This window comes from Rattus norvegicus, chromosome 6 (assembly GCF_036323735.1).
Source record: "Rattus norvegicus strain BN/NHsdMcwi chromosome 6, GRCr8, whole genome shotgun sequence".
Lineage (NCBI taxonomy): Eukaryota > Metazoa > Chordata > Mammalia > Rodentia > Muridae > Rattus > Rattus norvegicus.
Window position 1 is genome coordinate 125571179 of NC_086024.1, and position 26251 is coordinate 125597429.

Consider the following 26251-nt stretch of genomic DNA (forward strand, 5'->3'; position numbering starts at 1 on the left):
ACATTTAAAAATAGACACCTAATCTCCGAGCCCAGAGCGCCATGTTTTCAGTGGGTGTTACGTAGGAGTGAGAACTGGGATGAAGGAAGCAGAGGGGAGCTAGCACAGCTGCGAGTCCCTAAGACACTGCCACTTGTGATTAATTACTAGCAACGTGAACAACAGTAATACAAAGTACTCAGAAACTTAGAACCCTTAAAGGAATAAATTAATTGTCTTCAGCCTTCTGAATCCCCAAGGATCACAACTGTGGGTTCAACCTACTATGCACTGAGAAGTTAAAAAGAAAAACAAAACAAAACAAAATAACCTACTCCCAAAACAAAAACAAAAAATATCCCTTCAAATATTGTACAGAATATGGAAGGATTTCTTTTTGTGATTATTCCCTAAAATATACATATTTATATATCATTTAAATAAAAATAGATGGGGTTGGGGATTTAGCTCAGTGGTAGAGCGCTTGCCTAGGAAGCGCAAGGCCCTGGGTTCGGTCCCCAGCTCCGAAAAAAGGAACCAAAAAAAAAAATAGATATAAATAACCTAGACTTAAATTATACAAAAGGATCATGTAGGTTATATGAAAATAATATTCAATTTCATGCAAGAGACTTGACATCATCTTTGGAACTCAGGGTCCAATCCTCCACAGATACTGAGGGATAACTGTTTTTGAATACATGTTATTTCCATTTTTAAAATATCAAAATTTTTTGAGACATGTTTTCTGTGAATGGTCCTGGAACTCACTCTGTCGACCAGGCTGACCTCAAACTCAGACCCACCTCCCTCTACCTCCCAAGGGCTGGGATGAAGGTGTGTGCCACCACTGTCCAGCTTTTAAAACATCTTTTAGTAATTTAAGCACAAGATAAAACATTGCTTTTACAGAAATATTCTTTTTTGTTTTAATAAAAAAGGAACATCAAGGGGCTTGAGACCCCTTATGAACAACAATGCCAACCAACCAGAGCTTCCAGGGACTAAGCCACTACCTAAAGACTATACATGGACTGACCCTGGACTCTGACCTCATAGGTAGCAATGAATATCCTAGTAAGAGCACCAGTGGAAGGGGAAGCCCTGGGTCCTGCCAAGACTGAACCCCCAGTGAACTAGATTGTTGGGGGGAGGGTGGTAATGGGAGGAGGATGGGGAGGGGAACACCCATAGAGAAGGGGATAGGGAGGAGCTAGGGGGATGTTTGCCTGAAAACCGGGAAAGGTAAGAACAATTGAAATGTAAATAAGAAATACCCAAGTTAAAAAAGATGGAGAAAAAAATTGAAAAAAAAAGGAACATCAAACCTATTAATATTTTAAATAGACTTGAAAATATATTATGATCACATATAAACTAAAAATAACATCCTATTTTAGACCAGAAATATATATAATTTCTCATATGATAAAGGATGACTGTTTTTAAAAAAGTCATTGGCTTTTGTTTTCCAAGTTCATTATTACTTATTTTTAACAGGGGAGGAAATTTCATATTTTTGATGCTAAAAAGGGCTGATTCTGTGTTAGAGCCTTCTCAATTAACCTTCTGAAGGAGAGACACAAAGCTGTTGCTCTGTGCTGCTCTCCAGGTCTATAAATACCGCAGTGCGTGAGCATACTGAAGCGCACACGGAGAGGACAGCGGATTAAACCAAGACACGGCCTCACGTGAGGCTGCGCAGGACAGAACTACATCCATTACTGTTCAGGAACAATCGATTTGATTTAAAAACGTGAAAATTAAGGTTTCAAAATACACTATCAAAGGAACAAACTCCCCAGGATGGAATACATACAGCAGAGCTATTATTTTTTGCTACAAAATTTCCCACTGCTATTTTTAGTATACAACTGTTGCATGCAGCATTTTTCCCATAAAAGGCTCTCACACTTACAAATATAACCTCAAGATGATCAGCTGGCAAGAGGGGGAAAAAGAACAAATTTATTTTAGACTGACACAGAAAAGAGAAGAGAAAGAAAAAACCCTAAGAAGCATTTTCCAGTATTTACTTGCTGGCCCTGGGAAAAAAGCAAGCTCCTCAAGCCTGACAGCTACTGAGGCTAGCAGCGCAGGCTGAGCTGCCCCGTCCCACCGTCCCACCTCCGGCTTCAGGTCTCTGTGCACCACTCCAACATCGTGCATGTGGCTCACAGCCGACACAAGCTTCCGCATAATGTAGCTGGCCTCAGTCTCGCTGAAGTGCTTCTTTTTCTTGATGCGCTCAAACAGCTCTCCCCCATTCAGAAGCTCCATCACAAGAAATGTATGAAGCTAGAAAGATGAAAAGAAAGAGTAAGGTGGGATTTTCTGAAAAGACAAGAATTCCTGTAGAGGTTATTTACTGTTCAGTAATTTAAATAACCCCTTGCTTAAACAGCCTACAACAATCCTTCTAGTTAAAGAGTTAAAGAATAATGTAGCTTCTCAGAATTCTATTTTAGCAATGAAAAAAATTTCAAGTACTTCAGCAAAATCTTTTCAGTCTTTTCCTTTACCTCATTTTATTTCTGTTGAACTCTATTTTAATCTTCTCTCAAGTTTTCATATTTTCACTTTAAAACTGTGAACCGAGCTGACAATCGATGGTGAATAGCCCAGGGGTGGCTGCCTGGTATCATGTGCAGCTGCCACTGAGCGAGGGGCAGTTTCCCTTGAGAGAGAGGTGGTGCTTACAACTTCAGGGCTCAGTGACTCATCACAGGATTCCTGAGAATATTTACTGCAAAGATCTGCAACTCACTCTACATGTTTCTTGTGGAAAAGACCTTCCTCCTGGCTGTTTGCAGAAGAGTCTTCTGGACGCCTTCAGATCAAGATGTAGAATTCTTGGCTCCTCCAGTACCAAGTGCTGCCCACCATGACGATAAGGGACTGGACCTCTAAAACTGTAAGCCAGGCCCAACTGTTTGCCTTTGCAAGAGTTGCCTTGGTCAGAGTGTCTCTTTATGGCAAGAAAACCCAACTAGGACATCTTTATAAACCCTAGGATCCACAGCAATAAAATGTAGGTGATGAAAAAAATGTACAGGTAGAACTGTGATGATGGCCCACAGATTCCATGTCCTAACCTTCAAACCCATGTTTCTTATTGTCGATGACAAAAGGGACCATGTAGTTGTAATTAAGGTTCTGTTATTGTTGTTTTATTTTTTTAAGATGGGGTCTTACTATGTAGACCAGGCAAACCACGAACTTAAGAGATCTGCCTGTCTCTGCCTCCTGCACGCTAGGATTATGTGCTACCCACTTAGTCCCCGATTAGAATTCTTTAAAAAGATGTACATACATAAATGTATGTATGTATGTATGTATGTATGTATGTATGTATGTATGTATGTATGTATATATGCATGTATGCATATGTCATATATGTAAATATGTATGCATGTGTGTCTGCATTGGGTCCAATGGGACTATAATTATAGATGATTGTAAGATGCCTCAGGAGTGCTGGCAACTGAGCATAGAGCTCCTAACCACTGAGCGTCTCGCTAGCCCCATGATTAAGATTCTTGAGATGGGATAATTACCCTGGGTTATCGACCAGCACCTAAGGTATGAGATTAGACTATGCAAGCAAGAGATTAGAGTACTGCATAAAAGGCTAATAAGCTAAAGAAAATGAGTGGCCTCCAGAAGCTAAGTCAAGAACACAAGTTGTCCTTTATCGTCCCCAGGAGGGGACAGCTCTGTCTACTCCTTGACTGCAGATCAGTGAGCCTGATGGCAGACTTGCTATCACCATTCATTGTTTAAATAGTTAACATACTAAGTTTGTGGCAGCAATTAGGAACATACAGAGGATGGACAAAGATCACAGCACACAAATGAGCTGGCTTATTGTACAGCCAAAGGCTGAAGAGCCACCCTTGTTCTCATCAAACTAGTTGGAAATAGGACTGCATAGATATTAGGATCAACTACCATGGGCAAAACTCTCAAGACATATTTCAACAAGTGAATAGCAGAATTATTATTATATTTATACTACTACATGTAGCATTAGATCATAAGAAAATTCCTATTCCAAGGAGTCTGAAATTTAAAAATTGCCAAAAATAAGCTTTTAACATAAATTTAAAAGCTAGGTATAGAATTCTTGAGCCATGATACTAGTCAGAAGTTCCAAGATCCAGTGTTTGGGCTGAGATTCAGTGAGGATCACAGCTGCAAAACTACAGGTGGGGTGTCTGAGGTCATCCATCAGTTTCTTGATAGGTGAGTTTTCTCTGTATCTGCATCAACAGGACGCTGTCTTTTAGCATGCACCTCAAATGGACAGGGGATTCACTGCTCCCATGAGAATCTGAGTAGGTCAACAAGGTAGAAGGCAAGGAGAGCATTCTCAAGAGTTCTTGCTTCAATAGCTTCTCTTCTCATGAGAACCAGAGGAAGGAGAAGATGATACCATTTTTAGATGTTTGTTATCTGACATAATAACCCGACTGTGTACCTGCCTCCTCTAATAGAGCAGAGCAAAGTAGTTAAAAGCTTGTTAGGGTCTGAAGTTGGAATGGTGGGGCTTAGATACCAGCCTTACCATTAACAAGCTGAACTTCTATGGGTTGTTTTCTGACATTACAGTGTTAAGGCAAGGACTAAGATAATACAGCAAAAGATTATAATGACAATGTGTTCCTGCTGCCACCTGATATCACCATGATGTTACTCTTAGTTATGGTACTCAGAACCGAGTCCCCAAAGCTACTCTAGTCAAGAATGTCACATCAACAGAATGATGTGAGTCTGGAAGAGGTTCTTTCTAGATTTTCACTGACTACGGATGCTGGAAAAAGTCTCAAGACTTTTAGGAATCTCAGGTCCTTTGTTGTTAAAATTAGAAGAAGGAAAAAACACGTTCAGGACTTGTTTTCACATTTGTGCCTTAATAGATAGGCATAGAAGGGTAACAAGCTGAAGTCCTGAGAAGGCTGTGATACCTGTCCACTGTCAGAGAAAAGAATACTGAAATAGCACAATTTCAGGCATGGGAGGTGACAATGCAGGGAGCTGAGAGGTGCTGTGGACCACCGATATTTCTATCTGTCCAAGTGACAGGCTTCTGTGTAAGACTTCTGTTGAGAAGCAGAGCTAAGGGTAGAAGAGAACATACAACAACCTGGCCTGGAGGTTGAGCAGATGCTGACACCTGGAACAAGATGAAAGGGAGCATTTTTGTCTTTCTGCTTCCCATTTGTCCTTAACTTGCAGCAAGTGGGCTTAAGAGTCAGTCTGTTTGATGCTAGAAATGTAAGGAATGTTGAAGGCTTAAAGTCACCAAGTACTGACTATGCATAGTTAAGTGAGGGAGATGGCAGCCTCACTCACAATAAGCACTCTGAAATCTGTGACAGTGGCTTATTGGGCTCTTCCCCTCTGGCATCCACCCATGCCAATATGGCAACCTAGGGAGGCAAGGTGAAGGAACAGGATGCAATGATTCAGGGGTGAGAGTGTGTGAGCTACCTTTTCTCCTCTTCCCTGAGGCTGGGTGATAGTCCCTGAGTTTCACTCAGCAGCACCAATAAAACTGGTAAGAAGCTGAACCCTGTATATGGTCTAGCCCATGTACATGGACAGAGGGAAGCCATGAAATACCTGGTCATGAAAAACTTCATGCAGCTTCACAACATTGGGGTGGCCTTCGCAGAGTTTCAGAGCTGTTATTTCTTTCTGAGTATTGGCTTCCATCCTGCAAGGTCAAATAGTCAACATTTCTATGTCTCTTCCAGCAGAGTCTGCAGCAGTGCTCCCTCCCTGTTTTTATTTACAGTGCACTCAGAATACTTGTGTCAAAGTCTCAAAATGACATATCCACGAAAGTAATAAGCATACCACCCACCAGGAAAGTAAAACTTTTTAAAAAGAAAATGACTCCCTCTTCATCAGAAGAGAGCTAGTCATACAAAGAAATGTATGTTCTTCCTGCTGACAATTTAGCAATGGTAATAACCCAGTACCAGAACAGCTAGCAGGCTCTGTTCTCAAAGCCATCAGGAAGCTTGTTGAATACTTTTGACTTCAAACATTCAACTAATAGAAGTCACCAAGCAAATCTGATTAAATATTTCATTACCGCAAGACAGTTTTCACATAGAACACAACAGATTCTGATTTGTCCAAAACTGTTTGACTCATCAGAAAACATTGGTGCTAGAGGTGCTGGAGATCAGCTAACATAGTAAATAGCCAAGCCTGTGTGTAAACAGCCTTGCAAGGGAAACAGCTGATTTCCTTCTCCAGAACCCCAAGTAGTATAAAGCCCCAAGAAAGACTGCTAGGACTGGCCATACCTTTTGCTGATTATTTTGACGGCAAAGGCTTGGTTAGTTTTTTTGTGTACACACTTCCGACAGATTGAAAAACTTCCTTCTCCCAAAGGTTTGTCCTTCAGATCTAGGTCATAGTGTTGGTAGAATGGTGAGTCCTGACGAAAGATCAACACCATTTAATTTAATAAAAGGTTGGTAGTAATACACAAAGCATATGTAAAGCTGCAATTTAATGTGAAATGATTAACAAATTTGAATGCAATATACTGAACCATTAGAACTCACTTAGTATATTTATATGTTCCTTACATTTGTCCCAAATATGCTGTCCTTTATCATGGTAAAAGGAACTCGTATACATTGAGATTGACAATCTTCTAGGGAAAACACTGCTATTTCCATGTATTTATTCATTTTTATAAAACTGCCTTTGGTTGGATGATAATCTAGTAAATTTTCTGGACTTAAGAACATCATTGAGTGTTTAAAATCCACACAAACCACAGATCCACACTGAGGCAGCCACCCCTAGGTACCTTCATCATTGCGCTCCTGGCAACGTTTGTCACTCCAGGGCGGTCTACTCCCATATGGAACTGAAGGGGATCTATGACCGCCGCGTTACGCTTGAAGAGGATGGAAGGAGCAACGAAGGAGTAGCCCTAAAAAGAGAAGGGAGGCTAAAGAACAGAGGTCTGCAGTCTCACAGCTGGGCAGTCTAGATGGTGACCATTTCTTTTCATAGAAAAAAAGTGTTCAGAAGAAGATAATTTTATTTTATTCAAAACACAGCATCGACTCAATAGCGAGTGCTTTTCTGAAGGAGATAATGCCATCTTCTGGCAGAAATAGCCCAACTCAAAGGAAAGACAGAGACTTCCTCCCTATTCCATCCCCAAACCTGACAAGCCTGTAAGCCTTTGCATTGCTGGTAATATTCTTTTATAACTCAACTGACCTCAAAAAAAAAAAAAAACCATCAAATAAAGCAGCCCAAGAATTATTTGAAACTAAAAAAATAACAAGTTTCATAAAAGTTCATCTTTAATTTATCAATTATTAAATTTGCATTCCATGTTTTCAGAATAACTAAACTTAAAATTGAGTTTTGGAAAATAATAAGCCCAGTGGAAGGATGATGTGATAAGCCAGAGTGATTAGTGACATGTGATCACTCTGTGCGAGCTTGGACATTTACTAGTTTCCCAACAAACACCTACACACAGTTGGGCATGTTCTCCAGTGCCGTGGGATAGGCAAGAGGCGCTCTCTGGATAGCCAGGGCAATCCACACTACAGGCACTTCCGTGGCCAGAGAGGACCAACCATGACACAGTTCAATAGGCAGAGTATCTTGTATCTGATAAAGAACCTTTCCCAAAATGATTCTGTACCATACAAAAGAATGTGTTTTATGTAACATTTCACACACAAATATACACATATTATTGTAATAAGATACTCTTGATAAAAACAAAAAGACAAACAAACACTCTTACAGGGGATGAAGAGATGGCTCAGTGATTCAAAATGTACACTTCTCTACTCTTTTGGGGGACATTGAGTTCCCAGAATCCATTATCAGGCAGCTTACAACTTGTAACTTCAGCTCCAAGGAATTCAATACACAAACACACATGCATGCACACAAGCATGCATATGCGCACACATGTGCGACTGCAAAATAAATCTTTAAACAATACTTTGACAAAATCACCTTGGTACAAAAGGGCTTATTTTAGGTCACAGTTCCAGATCACAGCCCATCATTCCAGGGAAGTCATGGACTTTAAACCCAAAATCTTTAAAACTCAATCTTTCTTTGTTTCTTTGTTCCTTTCTTTCTTTTTTTCCTTTTTTTTTTTTTTTTTTTTTTTTTGAGACTGGGTTCCAGTGGCCTTCATTCACTGTGTAGCTGTGGGTGACCTTGAACGTCTGACCCTCTGGAACCCTGCACCCAGTTTTATGCAGTACTAGAAACTAAACCCAGAGTTTCCTGCAGGCGGGGTGAGCACTCTACACCTCTGGCTCCCTCAGCCAAGACTTTAAGAATTAGAGAGCAAGTATAACTCATTATTTAAGAATTAGAGAGCATGTATAACCCATTATTCACTGGAGATAAAGGTCCAGATCACACAGAACAGTTTAAAGAATAAAATAGTGTTGTAATTTTCATATAAGCCTCAACAGAAAGGAATTTTCAAGTTTGAAATACTTCATAAAAGACAAACACAGGTTGGGTACTGTAATGTATACCTTTGATCACAGCTATGGAGAAGCATAAGTTCAAGACCAGCCTGGTTTACCTAGAGAGCTCCAGAACAGGCCAGTGCTACAGAGCATGGCCCTGTCTCAAATGAACTAACAAAATGTCCCACTGAAACAATCCAATCCTGAAACTCCAACTTCTCCTGTCTCAAAAAACAAAAAAATCCCCTAGAAAACAAAACAACAAAAACTCCCAAAACATACGCATAAAAACTATAATGAATTAGCTGTTTAGTAAACTGCAAACTTCAAGACAGAATCTCAGCGTATGTCTAAATTTACTTCTGAAGAGATTATAGAACTCTGATTTTATAACAACAAAGCACCTCACGGGGAAAGCTGGCTTCTTTCCAAGCGTGTCTGGCCCACTGCACCTTTACCTGGAACAGTCGCTCAGAGCTCTGGGGCAGAGCTGCAGGAGAGTAGGTGGGGTCCATCTCAGTGAACTCTTCAGCAAAGTTACTCACGTCTAACTCGTCCCGGATCACTGGTTTAAAGGGCGCAGGCACTTTTTTGGCAGCTAAGTCATCCCAATTTATCTTCTAGAGCACAGAAAGAAGATTGGGACAGAGCAGAAATCAAAAAAAGTCAAATTATTTGATTTATGTATGAGTACACTGTGGCTGTCTTCAGACACAACAGAAGAGGGCATCAGATCCCATTACAGATGGTTATGAGCCACCATGTGGTTGCTGGGAATTGAACTCAGGACCTCTGGAAGAGGAGTCAGTGCTCTTAACCACTGAGCCATCTCTCCAGCCCTATTTTGTTTTTTTCAAGACATATTTTTTCTACATAGCCCTGGCTGTTCTGGAACTCACTCTGTAGACCAGGCTGGCCTCGAACTCAAGAGAGCCACACCTGCCTCTGTCTCCTGAGTTCTGAGATGAAAAGGTGTGAGGCACTACTGCCAGGCATCAAATTGTATTATGAACAATAAATATGATTAATGTTTTTCTTTTTTAAAGACAGAGTCCCACTTTGTAGCTCTGGCAGGCTGGAAGTCTCTAGGGCAGTAGTTCTTGATATTCCTAATGCTGCAACGCTTACTACAGTTCCTCATGTTGTGATGACCCCAAACCATAACATTATTTTCATTGCTACTTTATAACCGTACCTTTGCTACTGTTATGAATTATACTATAAATGTCCATGTTTTCTGATGGTCTTAGGCAACCCCTGGGAAAGGTTTAGTGGTTGAGCAGCCTACATGTTGAGAATCATTACTCCATGTAAGCTTGCTGGCTTTGAACTCCGAGATTTGTAAGTGCTGGGGTTAAAGGTGTGTGCCACCACTCCTGGCTAAGAGTTCAGTTACTAGTAAGTTTGATTAAAAATAAGAGTGCATATTTCAAACTAAGGATTAAAAATAACACTTTTTCCAAGAATAACCTAATTTTCAGTCTGTAGTAGGTGGAAGGTGCCTGCTGCTTTCTTACTGCAGGAATTTCAGTGTCCTCTAGAGGGCACCAAGACACTCTGGTTTAACCTCAGAGATAGCAGAACAAATTAGTTTTGTTCTGAGCCTTGGCAGAAAAGAATTAAGTCAAAATGAAAACCAACCAACTTTCCAACTGATGACTCCCTCAAACTATAAGATACTGCCAAACATGGCTTAAGTGTACCCTGTTGCTGTGACACCAACTCCGATTTTCTAGGATTCACTGAGCTCTCCCATTACACTGGCTTTCCTTTGGGTCACCCTGACAGATTACAAAGTAAAAGTGCCACAAGTCAAGTGTTTTTGTATACTTGAGGACTAAATGACACATCATTGTAGCTTATTCAACCCTATTCAATATTTAGAAACTGCCTCTTGTTCCCCCATACACTGAGTAACTGACATGTTCTGTATTATTCAAATTCAACTTCTATAGTTTCTTTATGCTCCTTCTTCAATTAAAATATCCTCAGTACTCACTGAACTGAATTTTAAAGATTTCTTACTAAGTCTTCCATATAAGATAATACTAATGCCATCATTCTATATACCATTAAGAAAGACGCACCATCAATAGGAGTAGTGGTGATTCCCACTTAAAGATGGATATTAACTCAGTGGTAACGTGAAACTTACACTTGATCAAATTTAGCAAAATATATTCTCTTATAAAGGAAGTAAAAAAATTAAGTGGTGATTCTTCAAGTCTTTCAGTCATGATGGGTGTTTGAGATAATTTCTCTTTTGTGTTTGTCTCAGAAAGGATCTGAGGCCCAGAAATAAGAACTAAGTATTTCTCACTGAAATATCAGTGCTGGAAGTGTGGATAGGAATTCTGCCCACTTTCTAGCGAGTGTCCACACCTCTATGAGCTTCTACTATAGGCATCTGCCTGTGTCTCACTTACTGAACAGACATCAGGGAAACGTCTAGGCCAGGTGAAGAGGCTTGACATGGTACAGATGTCTGCGGCAAACCTGACGATCTGAGCTCGATCCTCAGCTTCCCGCATGGTGGAGCAATAAACTCATTCCCATGAGTTGTCTTTTTCCTCCACATGTGTGCGTGTGTATGAGTACAAGTGCACATATGCACACGTGCACACACATGCATACACAATATTAAAAATTTTAAGAAAAATCTTTAAAAATGACAAGCTTCAAGAGTAAAGGGGTAATTTAAAGAAACACACTGTTCTTTACCAGAAGAATGTTCAATGTGTAGAAAATTGAATGCTATTATGATTCTTCCCACCTCTATAGCATTGCAAAGAAAAGATCATTCAGATCTTCGCGAGTGGATTTCTGGTCTACCCCTATCATTTAAAAGTGAAAGCAATTACATAAATTAAAATTACTATTCCAGTCTATCAAGAAGATAAGTACCTCTTATATTAAAGACATACTATAATATTCACATGCTCAGGTAACAACTGAGAAAAAATGTTGTAGGAAAGGACAATAGAACATTCTATTTAATTTTTCTACTTGTTAATTTTGAAGTTCAAATCTGAACAAGAGATAATGTATGTTTGAAAAGTAGTACTTCAAACCCAATGCACAATACTGAGTTCATTTTATTCTAAATGTTTGTCACTGAGTTACTGAACTTTAAAGTTTTACAGTAATACTTTTAAAAATGAGCAGAGAGACTAAAATAAGCATACTCTGTTCACACAGAAGTGAAGGGACCTCATTTTCAATGAGGAAACCATCTCCCAGCCCCCATGCAGAGGACAAAAATCTAATGGCCTCATATACACCACACGAGTGCTCCACCTCTGAGCTCTACCCCAGCCTTGCTTTTTTTTTTTTTTCTTTTTTTTCAGAGCTGGGGACTGAACCCAGGGCCTTGCGCTTGCTAGGCAAGCGCTCTACCACTGAGCTAAATCCCCAAGCCCCCAGCCTTGCTTTTTAATGCTTAACAAGCAGTAACAGCACTATGAAAGTCTATCTGAAGTAACTGTTACTTCTTTGTGTGCTATACCCTGTTCATTTATTTTAGTGATAATACAAATTTTTACAGAATAAAAACAATGTGGATGACTCTACCAGACCATTCACACCAAGGCCATGCTTGCTGATATGTGAAGTTATTTAACACTGTAACGTTTAGGATTTCAGACACGGCGGCCATGCCATTTCAGGTGCTACCATTTAGACTGGAATCACAGCAGCTCAGGCACCCCCTGCCCCCCATTATTTCTTAGCCTTTCCTTGGAGTAAAGGGAGAAAATGAAGGTGGTGGACGTGCTAGTGCTCTGTGGAATAGTGTAACTTGGCTTCTTCATAAGAAAAGCACTGCTACAGAGCAAAGAAAGCAAATGGAAACGTATGCCACAGACACTGACTGAGAACCAGGCAGGCTTGGGACATTCTTAGATTTCTTCTGCAAACAGAAGAGGCAATGGAATCGGTAATCAAGAGGGGTAAGCCAGTACAGCAGCTCATGAATTCATACAAAGGATACACATCTCCTTAGTTCATGTGCTAACCCAAAAACCTACAGAAAGTATTACCTAGAACTCACAAGCTGGGTCCAAGCTACAGGCTACATACAACCCTCGATGACCAGAGATGTGGTCCAACACACTGTAAATCTGAGCACCATGAGACTCCAGGGGGCAATTCTTTGGGCAACTCAACTGTTCTATTCTCAATCATAAACTCTGTAGCTGACAACATTCTGTCTTAGTGTCAGAGGCTGGACATCACTGTGGAGAAAACATAATGCTATCACAACCTTCTTCGTTCCAAGTGCTTTAAGGAAGGAAAGCCATTTAGGTCTAAACAAGTAAAATTCTGGTCCTTCCTAAATATTATCTGTCATAAGAATTAGGGGAGTAAGGTAGGTGAAATGGGGAAGTGACCCCAAGAGGGATTAAATATACTCATCTCCTAAATTTCACCTCAAAGAAGAGATGTTCTTTGATTTCTTCTGCATCCCGTGGGCCACATCCCAATCGCTTCTTGGGATCTTTCATCAAAAGACGCTGAAGGAGGTCTTTAGCTACTGAGCTCATTCCCTGGGGATACGGAGGCTCACTCTTTAAGATTCTCCTGTGGATAGATGAAGTTTACTGTTAAAACAACAAGAGCATGATGTTACAGCAACAGATAATTTACTAAAAGTGAGTGTAGTGAAGCATTCTGAAGTTGAACTATATATGCAAGAAGAATATTTGTGACCACAAATTGGGGAGATGTCTTAGAGGATAAAAGCACTTGTTGCCAAGCCACTTGAGCTCACTCTCTGGACCCACAAGCTGTCCTGTGATCTCCATATGGAGAGCAGGGAACATGGGTACAACTCCCTCAGCCTCAAACAAACAAACACACAAACAACAATCTGTCAAGCAACTAACTAAAGGGAGGAGCAGGAATTAAAGGCAGACCACTCCAGTATAAGTCAACCTTGGTAAGAAACTATTATTTCAAATATTTCATTTAAAAAATTTAAAAAGGGGACTTGGGCTAGATTACATCTACCACTCATGGTTCAGAGTGATCCTGACTAAAGAATTTAAACAACTCTTCAACAACATCAGGAGAATTAACTTAATAGAGAACTATAATCTCCCTCCATGTCACTTCTTCCCAGTGAGCAGTAACTTTAAAGACCCAAAAAGAACTAGGGAAGTCACCTAAGACAGGACAGCCAGTACCATGTGACCACGTGAAGTCTTGCTGTCTGCAGCTGCAGCTTGGTTTCTCAGGGGCAAAAGTATCTGTTTCTCCATGAGCAGCACAGACTAGCCAGTGTATGAGGGAGTGGGAGTCAGACAGAGAAAAATGTATTTACTACAGGAAACTTAAAAGACAACTATGTGTGAGAAATATATTCTATGATCATATTTTTAAAAATCCAACCCAAGTCTATAATTTCACCTGTGAGGAGGTAGATCAGTGATTTAATGAGAAAAATAATGAGATCAGTAAGATGAGAACCTTAACACAGTACATATGATGATAAACTTCATTATTTTGGTTTACTACAAGATCCTGTGTTGTATGTGTTAATAAGTATTATAGGACTGGGGAGACAGCTCAATGGGAAAGCTCTAGGCTAATAGATGAGTCCCTATGTTTAATATCCAGTACTGCAAAACCAATTCTAAATAAAATAAACAAACAGAAACAAAACACCAAACAGCAATAAAAATAGGTAGGGGAAAAAACTAAAACCTAAATGTATGAAAGCATTGCTTAGTAAAACCATGGACTTAGAGGCAGGATGGAGGCTAAAGTGGCTTTGCTCTGTTCTTTAATGGCCATTTGACCTTGAGGTAGTTAAAGGATTCCTTTGTTTCTCAGTTTCCTTGCCTACAAAATGGTAATAATAATAATGGTATCTTCCTAAAAGGAGTATCACAGATTAAGACTTGAAGTGAGCAATGCAGTACATGGTATAGCGCAAATGCTTAATAAGTGTGAACTACTCTTACAGTCCCTCATTCTAATGTAACCATAAAGCAGACAGAGAACTCTTATCAGCTAGCTACTGAGAATCATGAAATGGTATAGGAACTATAGTTTTTGGCAGAAAATTATAGCCACGATGTTAATATCAAAGCTAATTCTACTCCTGAAACTCTATTCTGTGAACCAAAGAGTGGTACAGAAAGACAGACAGACTCCATTGCACTCTTGCTATCCAATCGTCTGCTACTGCTCAATGACTGCAGGGTTTTCACCTCCAGCAGAGGAAGACCTCTCCTTAGAGTGGCCCAGACATATTTATGAAACTAGAAATCCGGGCTGGGGATTTAGCTCAGTGGTAGAGTGCTTACCTAGGAAGCGCAAGGCCCTGGGTTCGGTCCCCAGCTCCGAAAAAAGAAAAGAAAAAAAAAAAAAAAAAAAAGAACCGAAACTAGAAATCCTTTCTCAGAGAAAAATCATGCGATCCTTTCCTATTGCTGTACTTCTGCTGTACTTTTTGGAGGAAAGAATTCCTTGCATATTGGTGACACACTGTATTGCTCCATCAGGACAGAGAAGTGTATACCATGGCTGATGTCTTCTAAGGTTGTAATATCTGCTGGAAGTCTGTCTACTCTATACCTAGGCAGTCCTAAAACACCACACAGGGCATAAGTGCCCACCTCTGTGGCAGGTCGAGAGGAGGAGGAGCATCTGCAAACAAGAGAAGGCTCTGCTGTTATGCCCAGCCTGGATACAGGCTCAGAGGACAGTGGCCCAAGTTGGGAGCTTCTGTCGGGCATTCGTGAACCAACAAGGGTGTGCAGGAGGGCACGCCTCAGAGTCAGAGGGACTGTGAAGTAGGGAGCACAACAGGAAGAAAAACTGGGCTGGAGCCTGAAGGAATTTCTGCTGAAAAATGGTGAAAAGTGTGGAGAAAAACAGGAGACGATCCCAAGTTACAATATGGCCAAAACCAGGAGTTAACTTGAGAGTTGGTGATGTGCACCCCTCTTCAGACTGGGAGCAGGAGAGGAAGAGATTTGAAGGAGCCTCTGGAATGAGGGTGGTAAGGCACCCTTACATTTTGGTGAGGTGGAGAATGCCTGAAGCCTATTCCAGTTGCAAAGATGGGTCCTCAGCCAGTGATGAGTGGAGAGAAAAGGGTTCATTTAGCTTCTGCTTAGTGGGAACATAGCCTCAGGCTTACCTTTCTCTTACAGTGCCCTCACTGGGTAAGGGGAATGACCTAGAGGAAGGGTTCCTCTGGCTCACAGTTTCAGTCCTCACTCTCCTGCTCTGTCACTAGGGAGAGGTCTGACACCCTGATTGTGGTGGGGACCATGGGGTGGAGCAGAGATGGCTGTATCATGGGGACTGGCAAGTGGAGATAAGAGGAAGAGACTAGGACAAGATACAACTTCCCCGACTTCCTCCAACTAGGCCCCACCTCCTAATATTTCCATAATATCTCAAAACAGCACCAAGCACCAAAGGTGACCAAGCTTTCAACCCCCAAATCTGTGAGAAACATTTCCTACTGAGACCATGGCACGTGGGCTGTGTCTTCATTCAACCCTACAGTCTTCTATTACATGACAACGTGTGGCTCTCACGGTCTGGTTTCCATGTGTTCCCAGAATCACAGACTTCCTCGTAAGTTACCTGAGTTAGAAAGCTTTCAGTAAACTTCACTCTCATCTTTTGCTAATACTAAAAGGGATCTGGGTATCCATTTAACAGTACATTACGGTCATTGCAAACATGTTTACAAATAGCTGGTAATTAGAGAATGCTTATGATAAAAATTAAGAACTGTGAGATACACAATTTCTAGTCTGAATAAAATACTGTAACAATGAAAAACTCTAAAATGGTATCAAAAACATTCAGTTTGAGGAAGGCTTACAAGCCCCACTCTTTAGATGTGGAAGTATAGACAGCTGATGGCTTCTTGGAAGGGAAAGTCAGTTTTCTAGTGGGCAGCCCCCACCCATGAGTTTATGAACAGCACGAACTAGATTCCAGGGGTTACTAAAAAGATAGGGAGTGGCTCTAAGAAAGGTTAAGGGGAAGAATGAGAGGGGATACGATCAAAATTCCTCATATATAGTTATCAAAGAATAGAACTATTATTTTTTTAAAAAGCAAAGCAAAATAAAATAAAATCTTGCTTCTCTTTGGGGTAGTGTTTGTCTGTTTTTGAAATGGGGTCTCATCTCCCGTAGTTCATGATCACTCTAAACTAAGCTATAGCTAAGAATGACTTAGAGCTATTGTTCTTCCTATCTCCATGTCTAAGGCATTGTGATTACAGGTGTGTGTCTTATGCCTCGGGGGCGTTGTTACCGACAGAACCTCTTGTACATGTTTTAAACTACTATAAGCATTACTTTTAGAATTGGAATAAGCCTCATTTCACAGATTTGCTGAGAACACAGTGTGACAAGGGAATCTAGAACTTTCCATGGCTCTAGGGTGCCACTGTACACAGCTGTCACCATCTGCCCTGCAAGGCATTCTCCTTCCCCCTCAGGCACAGCCCACAGAGCTCCATTATGAATACCTCCCTGACAACCTGGTCCCCAAGGAACCACACCTCTTTTGTATTTTCAGGAGTGTCTTTCCACTCACACGTTTATCAACCCCCCCCATGTGATCCTTCATGTCTTTCTCCCCTATCTTCCTACACTCTACATAAGTTTACCTAGGACAAGGACAAGGTATTTATACTTTACTTTTTCCTTAGAAAAAATACTCTGCAAATACTCTGCAAATATTTCACTAATTAACTCTATTTTCCTACTGTCTGTAGGCCATAATTTGACAGTCTTTGATCAGAAATGGGCATCTACAGGTACAGGAAAAACCCCAGCAACATGAAAATAGCACTTCCAGTGAGACAGTACAAAGAACTTCCCAGTCACCATGTGCTTGATCCCAGCCCAACCTCACAGTAGCTGAGTCTTTAGGGCAAATATACAACAGCAGCTGGTGCTGACTTCTTGTCAGGGTTGCAAATTTACCCAGACACTGACGGATCCAAACAGAGACCCATCCCATGGGCGAGAACTAATCCCTGACACTATTAATGATGCTCTGCTATGCTTGTAGACAGGAGCCTAGCATAACTGTCCTCTGAGATGCTTCACCCAGCAGCTGATGGAAATGGATGCAGAGACCCTCAGCCAAACATTAGATGGAGCTCGGGGAATCCTGTGGAAGAATTGGGGGACCCAAAGAGGACAGTGTCTCCACAGGAAGACCAACAGAGTCAACTAACCTGGACCCTGGGGCAAGGGGTGGCTCTCAGAGACTGAACCACCAACCAAAGAGCAAGCATGGGCTGGACCTATGCCCCCTGCACATATGTGGCAGATGTGCTGCTTGGTCTTCATGCGGGTGCCCCAAAGACAGGAGTAGGAGCTGTCACTGTCCCTGACTCTGTTGCCTGTCTATGGGTCCCATTTTCCTAACTGGGCTTCCTTGTCTGGTCTCAATGGGAACGTATGCACCTAGTCCTGGAATGACTTGATGTGCCAAGGTGCAGTGAGACCCAGGGAGGACCTCCCCCTTTCTCAGAGGAGAAGGGAAGGGGGACAGGGGAGGAACTGTGTGAAGGGGGGAACTGGGAGGAAAAGGAGGTCTGGTATTGGAATGTAAAGTGAATAAACAAATTAAGGGGAAAAAAGAGAAAATTTACCCAGGTATAATGTGGGTGATTTCTCAGCTTAGATGCTTGCACCCAGTGACCTGGCTTCTGGGGCTATTGGGGGCACCTTCATGAGGGTACCTTTCTCTAGACATGGAATTGGCTACCAAGGAGGCAGAAGATTCCAGGCTGTCACTTCTCTTTGGGTATCATGGAGCCCTCATTTGGTCTCTACAGCTTGTATCTTGTTCAGCCAAAGCAGTTCATTCACGGGAACGCAGATTCTTAGGCAGCTTTGTCTGCTTTTGAAGGTTCTTTGCTTACCCCTCCCCCCATGCATCCAGCAGCTTCTGCCTGAGCTATAAATACATTTATGAACTTTATAACGTTCTAGCTTCCCAGGAAGCCAGCCCACCACATATATGACAATAAACCCTAGAGGTACTGTGACCACACACCCACCTTAGTCAATGTGCGTGCCTCATGTTCACACGATGCCCTTGCAGGCCACAGCCTGTCACAAGTGCTGTGTGCGACATACCCCTTCCCTTCCACCTCAGGCACGCCATACACTTCTCATGCCTCTAGTCCAATTCCTGGAATGCCTGACACTGCTTCTGGTAGTCAAGAAGAAAATCCCAGTCTCTCACAGGTAGGAGAAACAAAGATGTATGCTATGTGACTGAACTATGCTAAAAGGAGGTCACTGCCAGGTCTGGCTGTGTATCTACTCCTGAACAACAGCGACAGCAGCATCAAGACCCGGTATATTCCAGTTGTTTTAACAGCACCTCAAAGCACAACATCTGTAACTGGGACAAAATTTTAAGAATCAAATGAATCCAAAATGATAACTGACAAATCAATCTGGAGAAAATATAAAATACACCAGAATTAATGTCTTGTGTTTCAGCTTTTCAGTCAGAAAGATATAAAGTCATAAAATTACCATATTAAAGTGATTCTTGAAAGAAAAAGTCCAAGGCAGAATAATAATCACCCAAACTAGGCATTGGTAATTTTTTCATAAAGCATAAATGGTAGGTAGAATGTCTAGGTTGGTCCCTAGAGGTCACAGTTAGTTCTGAATTGACAGCCCCTTCAGTGTGCATGGATTAAATGCCATTTAGATGGAGTAAGCGGCCATATTAGGCTAGCTACATCTTCATTAAGATGATCATTAACCACCAGCAAACAAGGAATCGAGGCCTGTAGTCTACCGATCCACAGAGAGCCGAATCTTCCAACAACCATGTGAGCTTGGATACAGGTTTTTTCCTAGGTGAGCCTTAAAGAGACTACAGCTTAGCCAAGACTCTTGACCACAGCCTTCAAGTAGACCACACACCTCAGCTATACTCTAAATTCTTGAATCACAGAAATTATAAATGTATATTGTTTAACCCACTTAGTTTTGAGGTAATTTGTTACTTGTTAATGGGTGAGAGAACACTAACAGAGACAGGCAGTAAGTATTTTAGACTTTGTAATGGACAAGGTCTCTGTAGTAACTGCAGCTCTTACAAAAAGCTGTAAAGAGACAATATACTGATAAACATGGCTATGTTTTAATAAAATTTTACTGGACACAAATTTAAATTTCACAGGATTTTCACATGGTGAATTTTTTTTATTTTTAAAGAATGTAAAAGACATTCTTAGCTCCTAACTCCCATCCTCTCCCCAGCAAAAAACAAAATGCAGAAACAAAACAAATCAGCAAAAAGAAAAAATCTTGCCTACAAACTACAGTTAGCTGACCACTATTAAACACTGCTAACTAGAGCTCTTTTTTGATACGGCTATCCCTTGGCATTAGAAGAGATTGGTTCCAAAACCCCAGGGATACAAAACTCTGAGGATGTCAAGTTCTTTACATAAAATGACAAGGACATGGTGTGTACATACAACCCTTGCACATTGTCCCACACACTCAGAACTCATGGGGACCTTCACATTGTGAGGAATTTATGTATTTTCAGTTGTTAATTCTGTACCAGCAGAGAGCTAAATGCTACTGGCATTGACATTTCTGTGGCCAATCACTGGCCTTATATTTTGTAAATATTCATCTTTCCTTATTTGCTTAAAGGCAATCTAGAATTATATCAGAGGTTCTGATTAGTTGTAATAGAGTTGACAGGAAACAGCTAGGCAGGAAGTGGAGGGCAGAATTTCCAGGCAGAGAGAGTGGCATTGGGCGAACAATCGGCTATGGGTGATTCTGAGAGTGGGCACAGAACAAAGAGACGAGGACCACAGCAGAGCAGAGAAAGGTACTCAGCTAATCATGTGGTGTGCTGTAGGCTAGAGTGGTCGGGTTAAGTTTAGAGTAGCCGGTAGACTGCCCAAGCAAAAACTATGTCAGAGGCCTCTATGTCATCATTTACACCACTGTTGGGTCAAGAAAATCCTGCTATATAAAACATCTCTAGGTTATTTCTAATACCTGATACAATATCAGTGTGTAAATGGTTATTACATTGTATTGTTTTGGGGATAACTATTAAAAAATCTGAACTTGTTCAATACCAATGTATCAATTACAGATCTAATTACACATTTATGAGTGAAACTTGAAGTGGGCAATGCTCAAGCAATGTGAGCTAGAGACTGAGGGCCTGTGAAAGGCAAAAGGCTAACCCAGGGTCTATATTTCACTACATTCATACAGGGTCAGCACAGTGCTTTTTTTTATAGATTCAAGTTTTACATTTTGAACTTTCTGAGATGCATTTTATTCCAATATTTTGATTTACAGTTGGTACAAGGATGTAGAACCTATGGATATTGAGGGCTTAACTTTTGATAACACTTAAATCTACCTAAATAAAATTATACCTATAAAATATAATGAAACATTAATATAGCACATTTTACTCAGAGAAATGAAACATCAAATAAAAACCTCATGGCAAATGTATTATCTCTTCTCAAAGGCAGGCAGAAAAAGATGACGGACGAGCAGGGGATAAACATTTACACTGTGATCTTCAGGTGAAAAGATAATCATTTATCGTGGTTTTCCTGGCTCCATCCTGTAGGAGCAGGAGAAGGATGAGTCTCTCAATGGGGCAGTAACACCTGCTCCTAAAGGCAAAGATCTACCGACAGAGAGCTAGTGGGAAGACACACAACAAAGCAAAGCTCAGGATACGTACTGGATAAAGATAAGAAACAGGAACACAAAAAGCTATACAGCAACCATTCAAGTCTAAACTATCAAGTTAACTGTCTAAAATGATGTGAGGGATCTGCAATAACTTAGGAACAGTCAACAGAACTGAACAGGTTTGTCCTACATAAAAACTCTCTTCAACTATCTACAGTAACATTGTTACCAGTGGTTGCAGTATTATTGTTAGCAGGTAACAATCACCTGGGCCAGGTGATTACAGATTCTCAGACTCTAATTCAGGACTTGAAATAAAAACCTCAAACAGATTGTAAAGGCAGCAAGGAAATTTTATTCAAAGTCAAGCTACACAGAACAGGTTGGAACACACAAGAGTGAGACTCAAGGGCCTGATTACTGTTTGGGCTTGCTTTGATAGGGGTCAAGAGAAGTATGGCCACTAAGGGGCATGGTGCCACAGATTCTCTATTCTGGCTGATAGAGTAGTCATCTAAATAGTTCGACTGTATATGTCCTTTTCCATTAATTTTAATTAACTTTAATCAAATGCATACCCAACTATGCACAGGCATAAGTGGTAAATAGGGGAGCGTCTCTAAAAATTCACCTGAGTTTTGCTTTATTGGGCACTCACCCAAAACTAGTTTAGGATGAACTGGTCCTTGTATATATTGGGAATACATCTGAAGAGAAACTGAGTTTAACAGTCAAGTGGGGGAGAGAGGACTACGTATCTTAGCACAGGGAAGCGTCTCAGTCTGTTAAGTGCATTATTAGAAGAGGGATGTGTGCATAACCTAAACCACATAATACCCCAGGTTACTAAACTATTCCCTATGCTTGCCTGCTTCAACGTCTAGAAAGAATAAGTAGAAGTCTTCCATACTCTTGAGAGCACAGGTCAGAAGTAACAAGAAAGATAACTTTGGTCCGTTTTTCTGGGGTGTGTGTGTGTGGCAGGGACTAGATACAATCAAACCAACTTACTATGGGATGCAGCATCCATGAAACCCTGACCTAGCAGTCCTTTCATGGACAAGTCAGGGATTGCACCCACACCCAGGGACAGAGTCTAACTGGAAGAAGAAGGTTGGACTCTTAGGTTTTCTTATCACTTGAGGTTTTTACATCTTTTGAAACTTTATATACTAATATTTTTATTCAACATTTTAGGCTATCTGTCAATAACAACATCAAGCAAATAACATGGATAATACATTATTTTGAAGCATCTCAAATAAAAAGTGTAGGATGAATTGGTTCCTAGTAGGCTAAGCTCTTGAAGATCACAAAAATTTAGTGACAGAGGCAAGGTATGATGGCGTTTACTTTAATCCCAGCACTTGATAGGCAGAGGCAGGTGGATCTCTGAGAACTGGAGGCAAGCCTGGTCTACATAGTAAACTACAAGCTAGCCCAGGCTACATAGTGAGACCCTGTCTTAAAACAAAAGTCAAGGAATATAAGAATTCAGTGAAAAAAAAAAGGGGGGACCTTTACCAATTAAAGCATTAAGAGACAACAATATACTTATCTCAATGATACAATTCAATGATTACCCTAAAAGGAAAAAAAAACAGAGTAGGACAAGCCAAGTCATCCAAACAACCAAACGATCAAGTTTTCACCAAGTTTTAAACACAATTGATTAGCCTGACAAAGGAAAGCATTTTGATTCTTGAAAATCCATGTGTTCTAATTTAAAGATTTCAGACAGACTTTAATTCAGGACCTTTCACTTGCTAAAACCAAAATGCCAAATGAAGTGTGAGTGCCACTTAAAGAGCCTCTGGTATCACAAGGAATATACTTTTCTCTACCGGCAGGCAGAGTGGGTGGAAGCCACGAGCCAAATTCTCACGGTGATGGCCAAGAGTTCCTATAATTTTGAGGCATTTTTTCCCATTTTCCATTTATTAATGTTTTTTAGATGGGGAATGTCACCATTCTGCCTAGGCTGTCTTCAAATCTGTAACCCTTGTGACTCAGCTTCACAAACATCTGGATTGTAGACGTGAATCACCACACTCCACCTGAAGAACTTTCAAACTGACTAAAGCTTCATTTAAACATTACAATTTAAAAAACAGTATTTAGAATTTTTAACAGGTATAATTTTAGCTGATTTTAAAAATGTTCCTGCTAGGTATTAAGTAAGCTGAAATCCTGGAGTTACTTGCTTCTGAGTCTGTCCTGGAAATGATACATCTTATACTTTACTTTATTGATGAACACTGTATGAACAATACATTCACACATAGTGTACCTGGATGAGGTCTGCCTTGTGTATGTAAGTGTAATCCTGGCACCACACACGATAGTGAAGAAACACATCCCTCCCAATGTTTCTCATGCTCCTCTGAAGTTTCTTCCTTCTCTTCTCCTTGCCAGTCTCACACTAACCACCATTCTGTTTCCTTTGTTGACATTCCCCAGGACTGGAATCATACAGTAATTGCTCCATATTGTCTGGCTTCTTTCATTATAATTATTTTGAGATTTATCCAACCTTTTGTATGTATTAATACAGTGCACACTTTTACCACTAAGTAGCTCTTTTGCACAGACACAGCATATTTGTTTAACCGCTGCTGACAGATACTTGTCCACTTTGGGATCACTTGCTGTACAGGATTTATAAGCATGCTTGCTCTCCCTCATAAATACTGAGTGCTAGAACAGATGTCATGGATTAGATAAGTTTTTGCTTTTTAAAGAAACCGGCTCTTTTCTAACACGGTCCTACTTACACTGTACTATATGTTCCCCTGCTTACACTCCCTTGCACTCCCTACATATTCTTGTTTTTTTATTTTTTGGTTTTAATTTTGGTTTCTCAAGACAGGGTATTCTCTGAATCCCTGGCTGTCCTAGAACTCACTCTGTAGACCAGGCTGGGCTTGACCTCAGAGATCCACCTGCCTCTGCCGCCCAAGGGACGGGATTTAAGGTGTGTGCTACCATGCCCAGCTTCCTTCATATTCTTACTAGCATCTGACATGGCCACTGCCTTTACTCACAGCCAACCAAGCAAATATACGGTAGCATTTCCTGTGGTTGCAATCCGTTTTCCCCTAAAGACCAATGATATCACTCATCTTCCCACGTGTGTGTTTGCTATTCCTTGATGATCTTTGCTGGAGTATCTGTTCAATGTTTTTTTCCTATTGTATAATGGGATTGGTTGTTTCGTTAAGTTTTTGTATATTTCTTGTATAAGACCTTTATCAGATATACAATTTAAAATTTTTATGGTGACTTGTGATTTTCATTTTCTTAATACTTTAAAGGACAGAGATCTGTACCCTCAAACAGTCTAGTTTATAAGTTATTTCTTTTATTGACTGTTGTACTTAAATTTTTAGCTGACTCAAGGCCACAGGGGATTTTAGAAAATTAATTTCGAGGAGGGGAATGTAAGTGCCAGGACACGCAGGTGAGAGAGAACCATATGGTGCTCTCTTCCACCTTTATGTGGGTTTGAGGATTGAGCTTAGGTCGCTAGGCTAAGCCATCTCCCAGTCCTAAGGTTTTAAAAAATGTTTTATAGGTATAACATTTACATTTAGGCCTACTGTTTCTTTTGAGTACTTTTTTTTATATAGTACTAAGCATTTACTGAAGTTCATGTCTTTCCCACTGGAACAGCCAGTGCTTCTAGCATCATTTATTGAAAATCCCCTCCCAAGTGACAGGTAACTGACGCTTTATCAAAAGTCTGCTGCCTGTGCACATGGTGTTATTTCTGGGCTCTCTATTCTGTTTAGTTTATCCTCTGTTCTTATCCTTCCTCCCATTCCCCTTCTCTTCTCATTTTACTTTTCAGAGCCGGTGTCACCAGATCGCTATGTTGGCCAGGCAGGCCAGCCTTGAACTTCTAGCAGTCCTCTTGTTCATACCTTCCATGGACTGGGACTGCAGGCACACAAATCGTTTCCAGTATTCATCTGTTTGTCCTGATACCAGAACCGAACTGCATAATCGTTACAGCTTAGGATAAGTCTTAAAATCAACTCCATCCTTCTTCAAAGACAATCTGGCTAGTGTAGGTCCTCTTCATCTCTGCTTAAATTTTACATCAGATTGCCAATTTAGGTCAGATTGTTTCTACTAAAATAAATACACAAACAACTGCAATTATACTGAATCTATAGATCAATCTGAAGAAAAGCAACTATGATATAAATAACTATAAAATAATAAACATTTTATTGTGTGTATTTTCCACCTAACAATACTGCAAATCTCTGGACTCCAGAGGCACTCCAGTCAGCAAACTAGCTGTCTCCCTAGACCCATCAGTTCCATTTCTTCAATGTCTCATGGGTGTGCCCTTCCCTGTGTGGCATCCTGGAAGCTCTTAAGGTAGTCATTTGGGACAATCTTAGGGCATACCTTGTTTATTCTCTGTATCTTTGAAACCTCTGCCCTCCATTGTCAGATGTCCAATGTCCTCACAACTGCTGTTTCACATATTTTTTTCCATTGTTAAAACTGTTTCAGGCAAGAAGGCAAACTGATCCCTGTTACTTCATGTTCATCGAAGTGGACTCAACCTTTACTTCTGTCAAAACTGTTCTCAATGTTAGAAAACTCAAGTAAAACAGAACAAAAGCATAACACTGCAACTGTGATACTTGCTAGGAATGAACAGAAGGAGTAATGCTCTGGAAACCTACAGGAGATTATTTTTATGGCATTTAAGTCTTACCTAGATATCTCAGCCTGGGAATTTTTTTCTCCATCAACAGTGAAAGGAGATGCTCCAGTTAGTAGCTCATACATTAGAACACCTAAACTCCACCAGTCAACTGCCTGTAAAACAATAACAATTCCATTTTGTAGAATTAGTAACTAAAATATATATTACCAAAAAAACCCAAAGTACAGGTATATACTTAAAATATTTGGGGGTTGGGGATTTAGCTCAGCGGTAGAGCACTTGCCTAGCGAGCGCAAGGCCCTGGGTTCGGTCCCCAGCTCCGAAAAAAAAAAAAAAAAAGAAAGAAAGAAAATATTTTACAAAAAACAGTTTCATAGCTTTCTGTGAAGGAGTAC

The 26251-nt window shown here is 40.6% G+C and overlaps 1 protein-coding gene across 8 annotated transcripts in view; it reads right to left on the minus strand.

Annotated features, from left to right (window-relative positions):
* Rps6ka5 (ribosomal protein S6 kinase A5) overlaps nt 1–26251 on the minus strand; it is a 178143-nt gene that overhangs the window by 12745 nt on the left and 139147 nt on the right. For 6 of the 8 annotated variants that reach the window (NM_001395592.1, XM_006240438.5, XM_017594169.3 and 3 more), the window contains 7 exons: nt 25905–26008; nt 12896–13046; nt 8927–9088; nt 6815–6940; nt 6300–6433; nt 5605–5698; nt 2107–2277 (listed from right to left, as the gene is read on the minus strand). In NM_001395592.1, the coding sequence (NP_001382521.1) occupies nt 2107–2277; nt 5605–5698; nt 6300–6433; nt 6815–6940; nt 8927–9088; nt 12896–13046; nt 25905–26008 (942 nt within the window). Of the gene's footprint in view, nt 1–2106; nt 2278–2501; nt 4379–5604; nt 5699–6299; nt 6434–6814; nt 6941–8926; nt 9089–12895; nt 13047–25092; nt 25256–25588; nt 25711–25904; nt 26009–26251 lie in introns of those variants that run through there. The other 2 variants (XM_017594171.3, XM_039112351.2) reach the window with 2 other exon arrangements.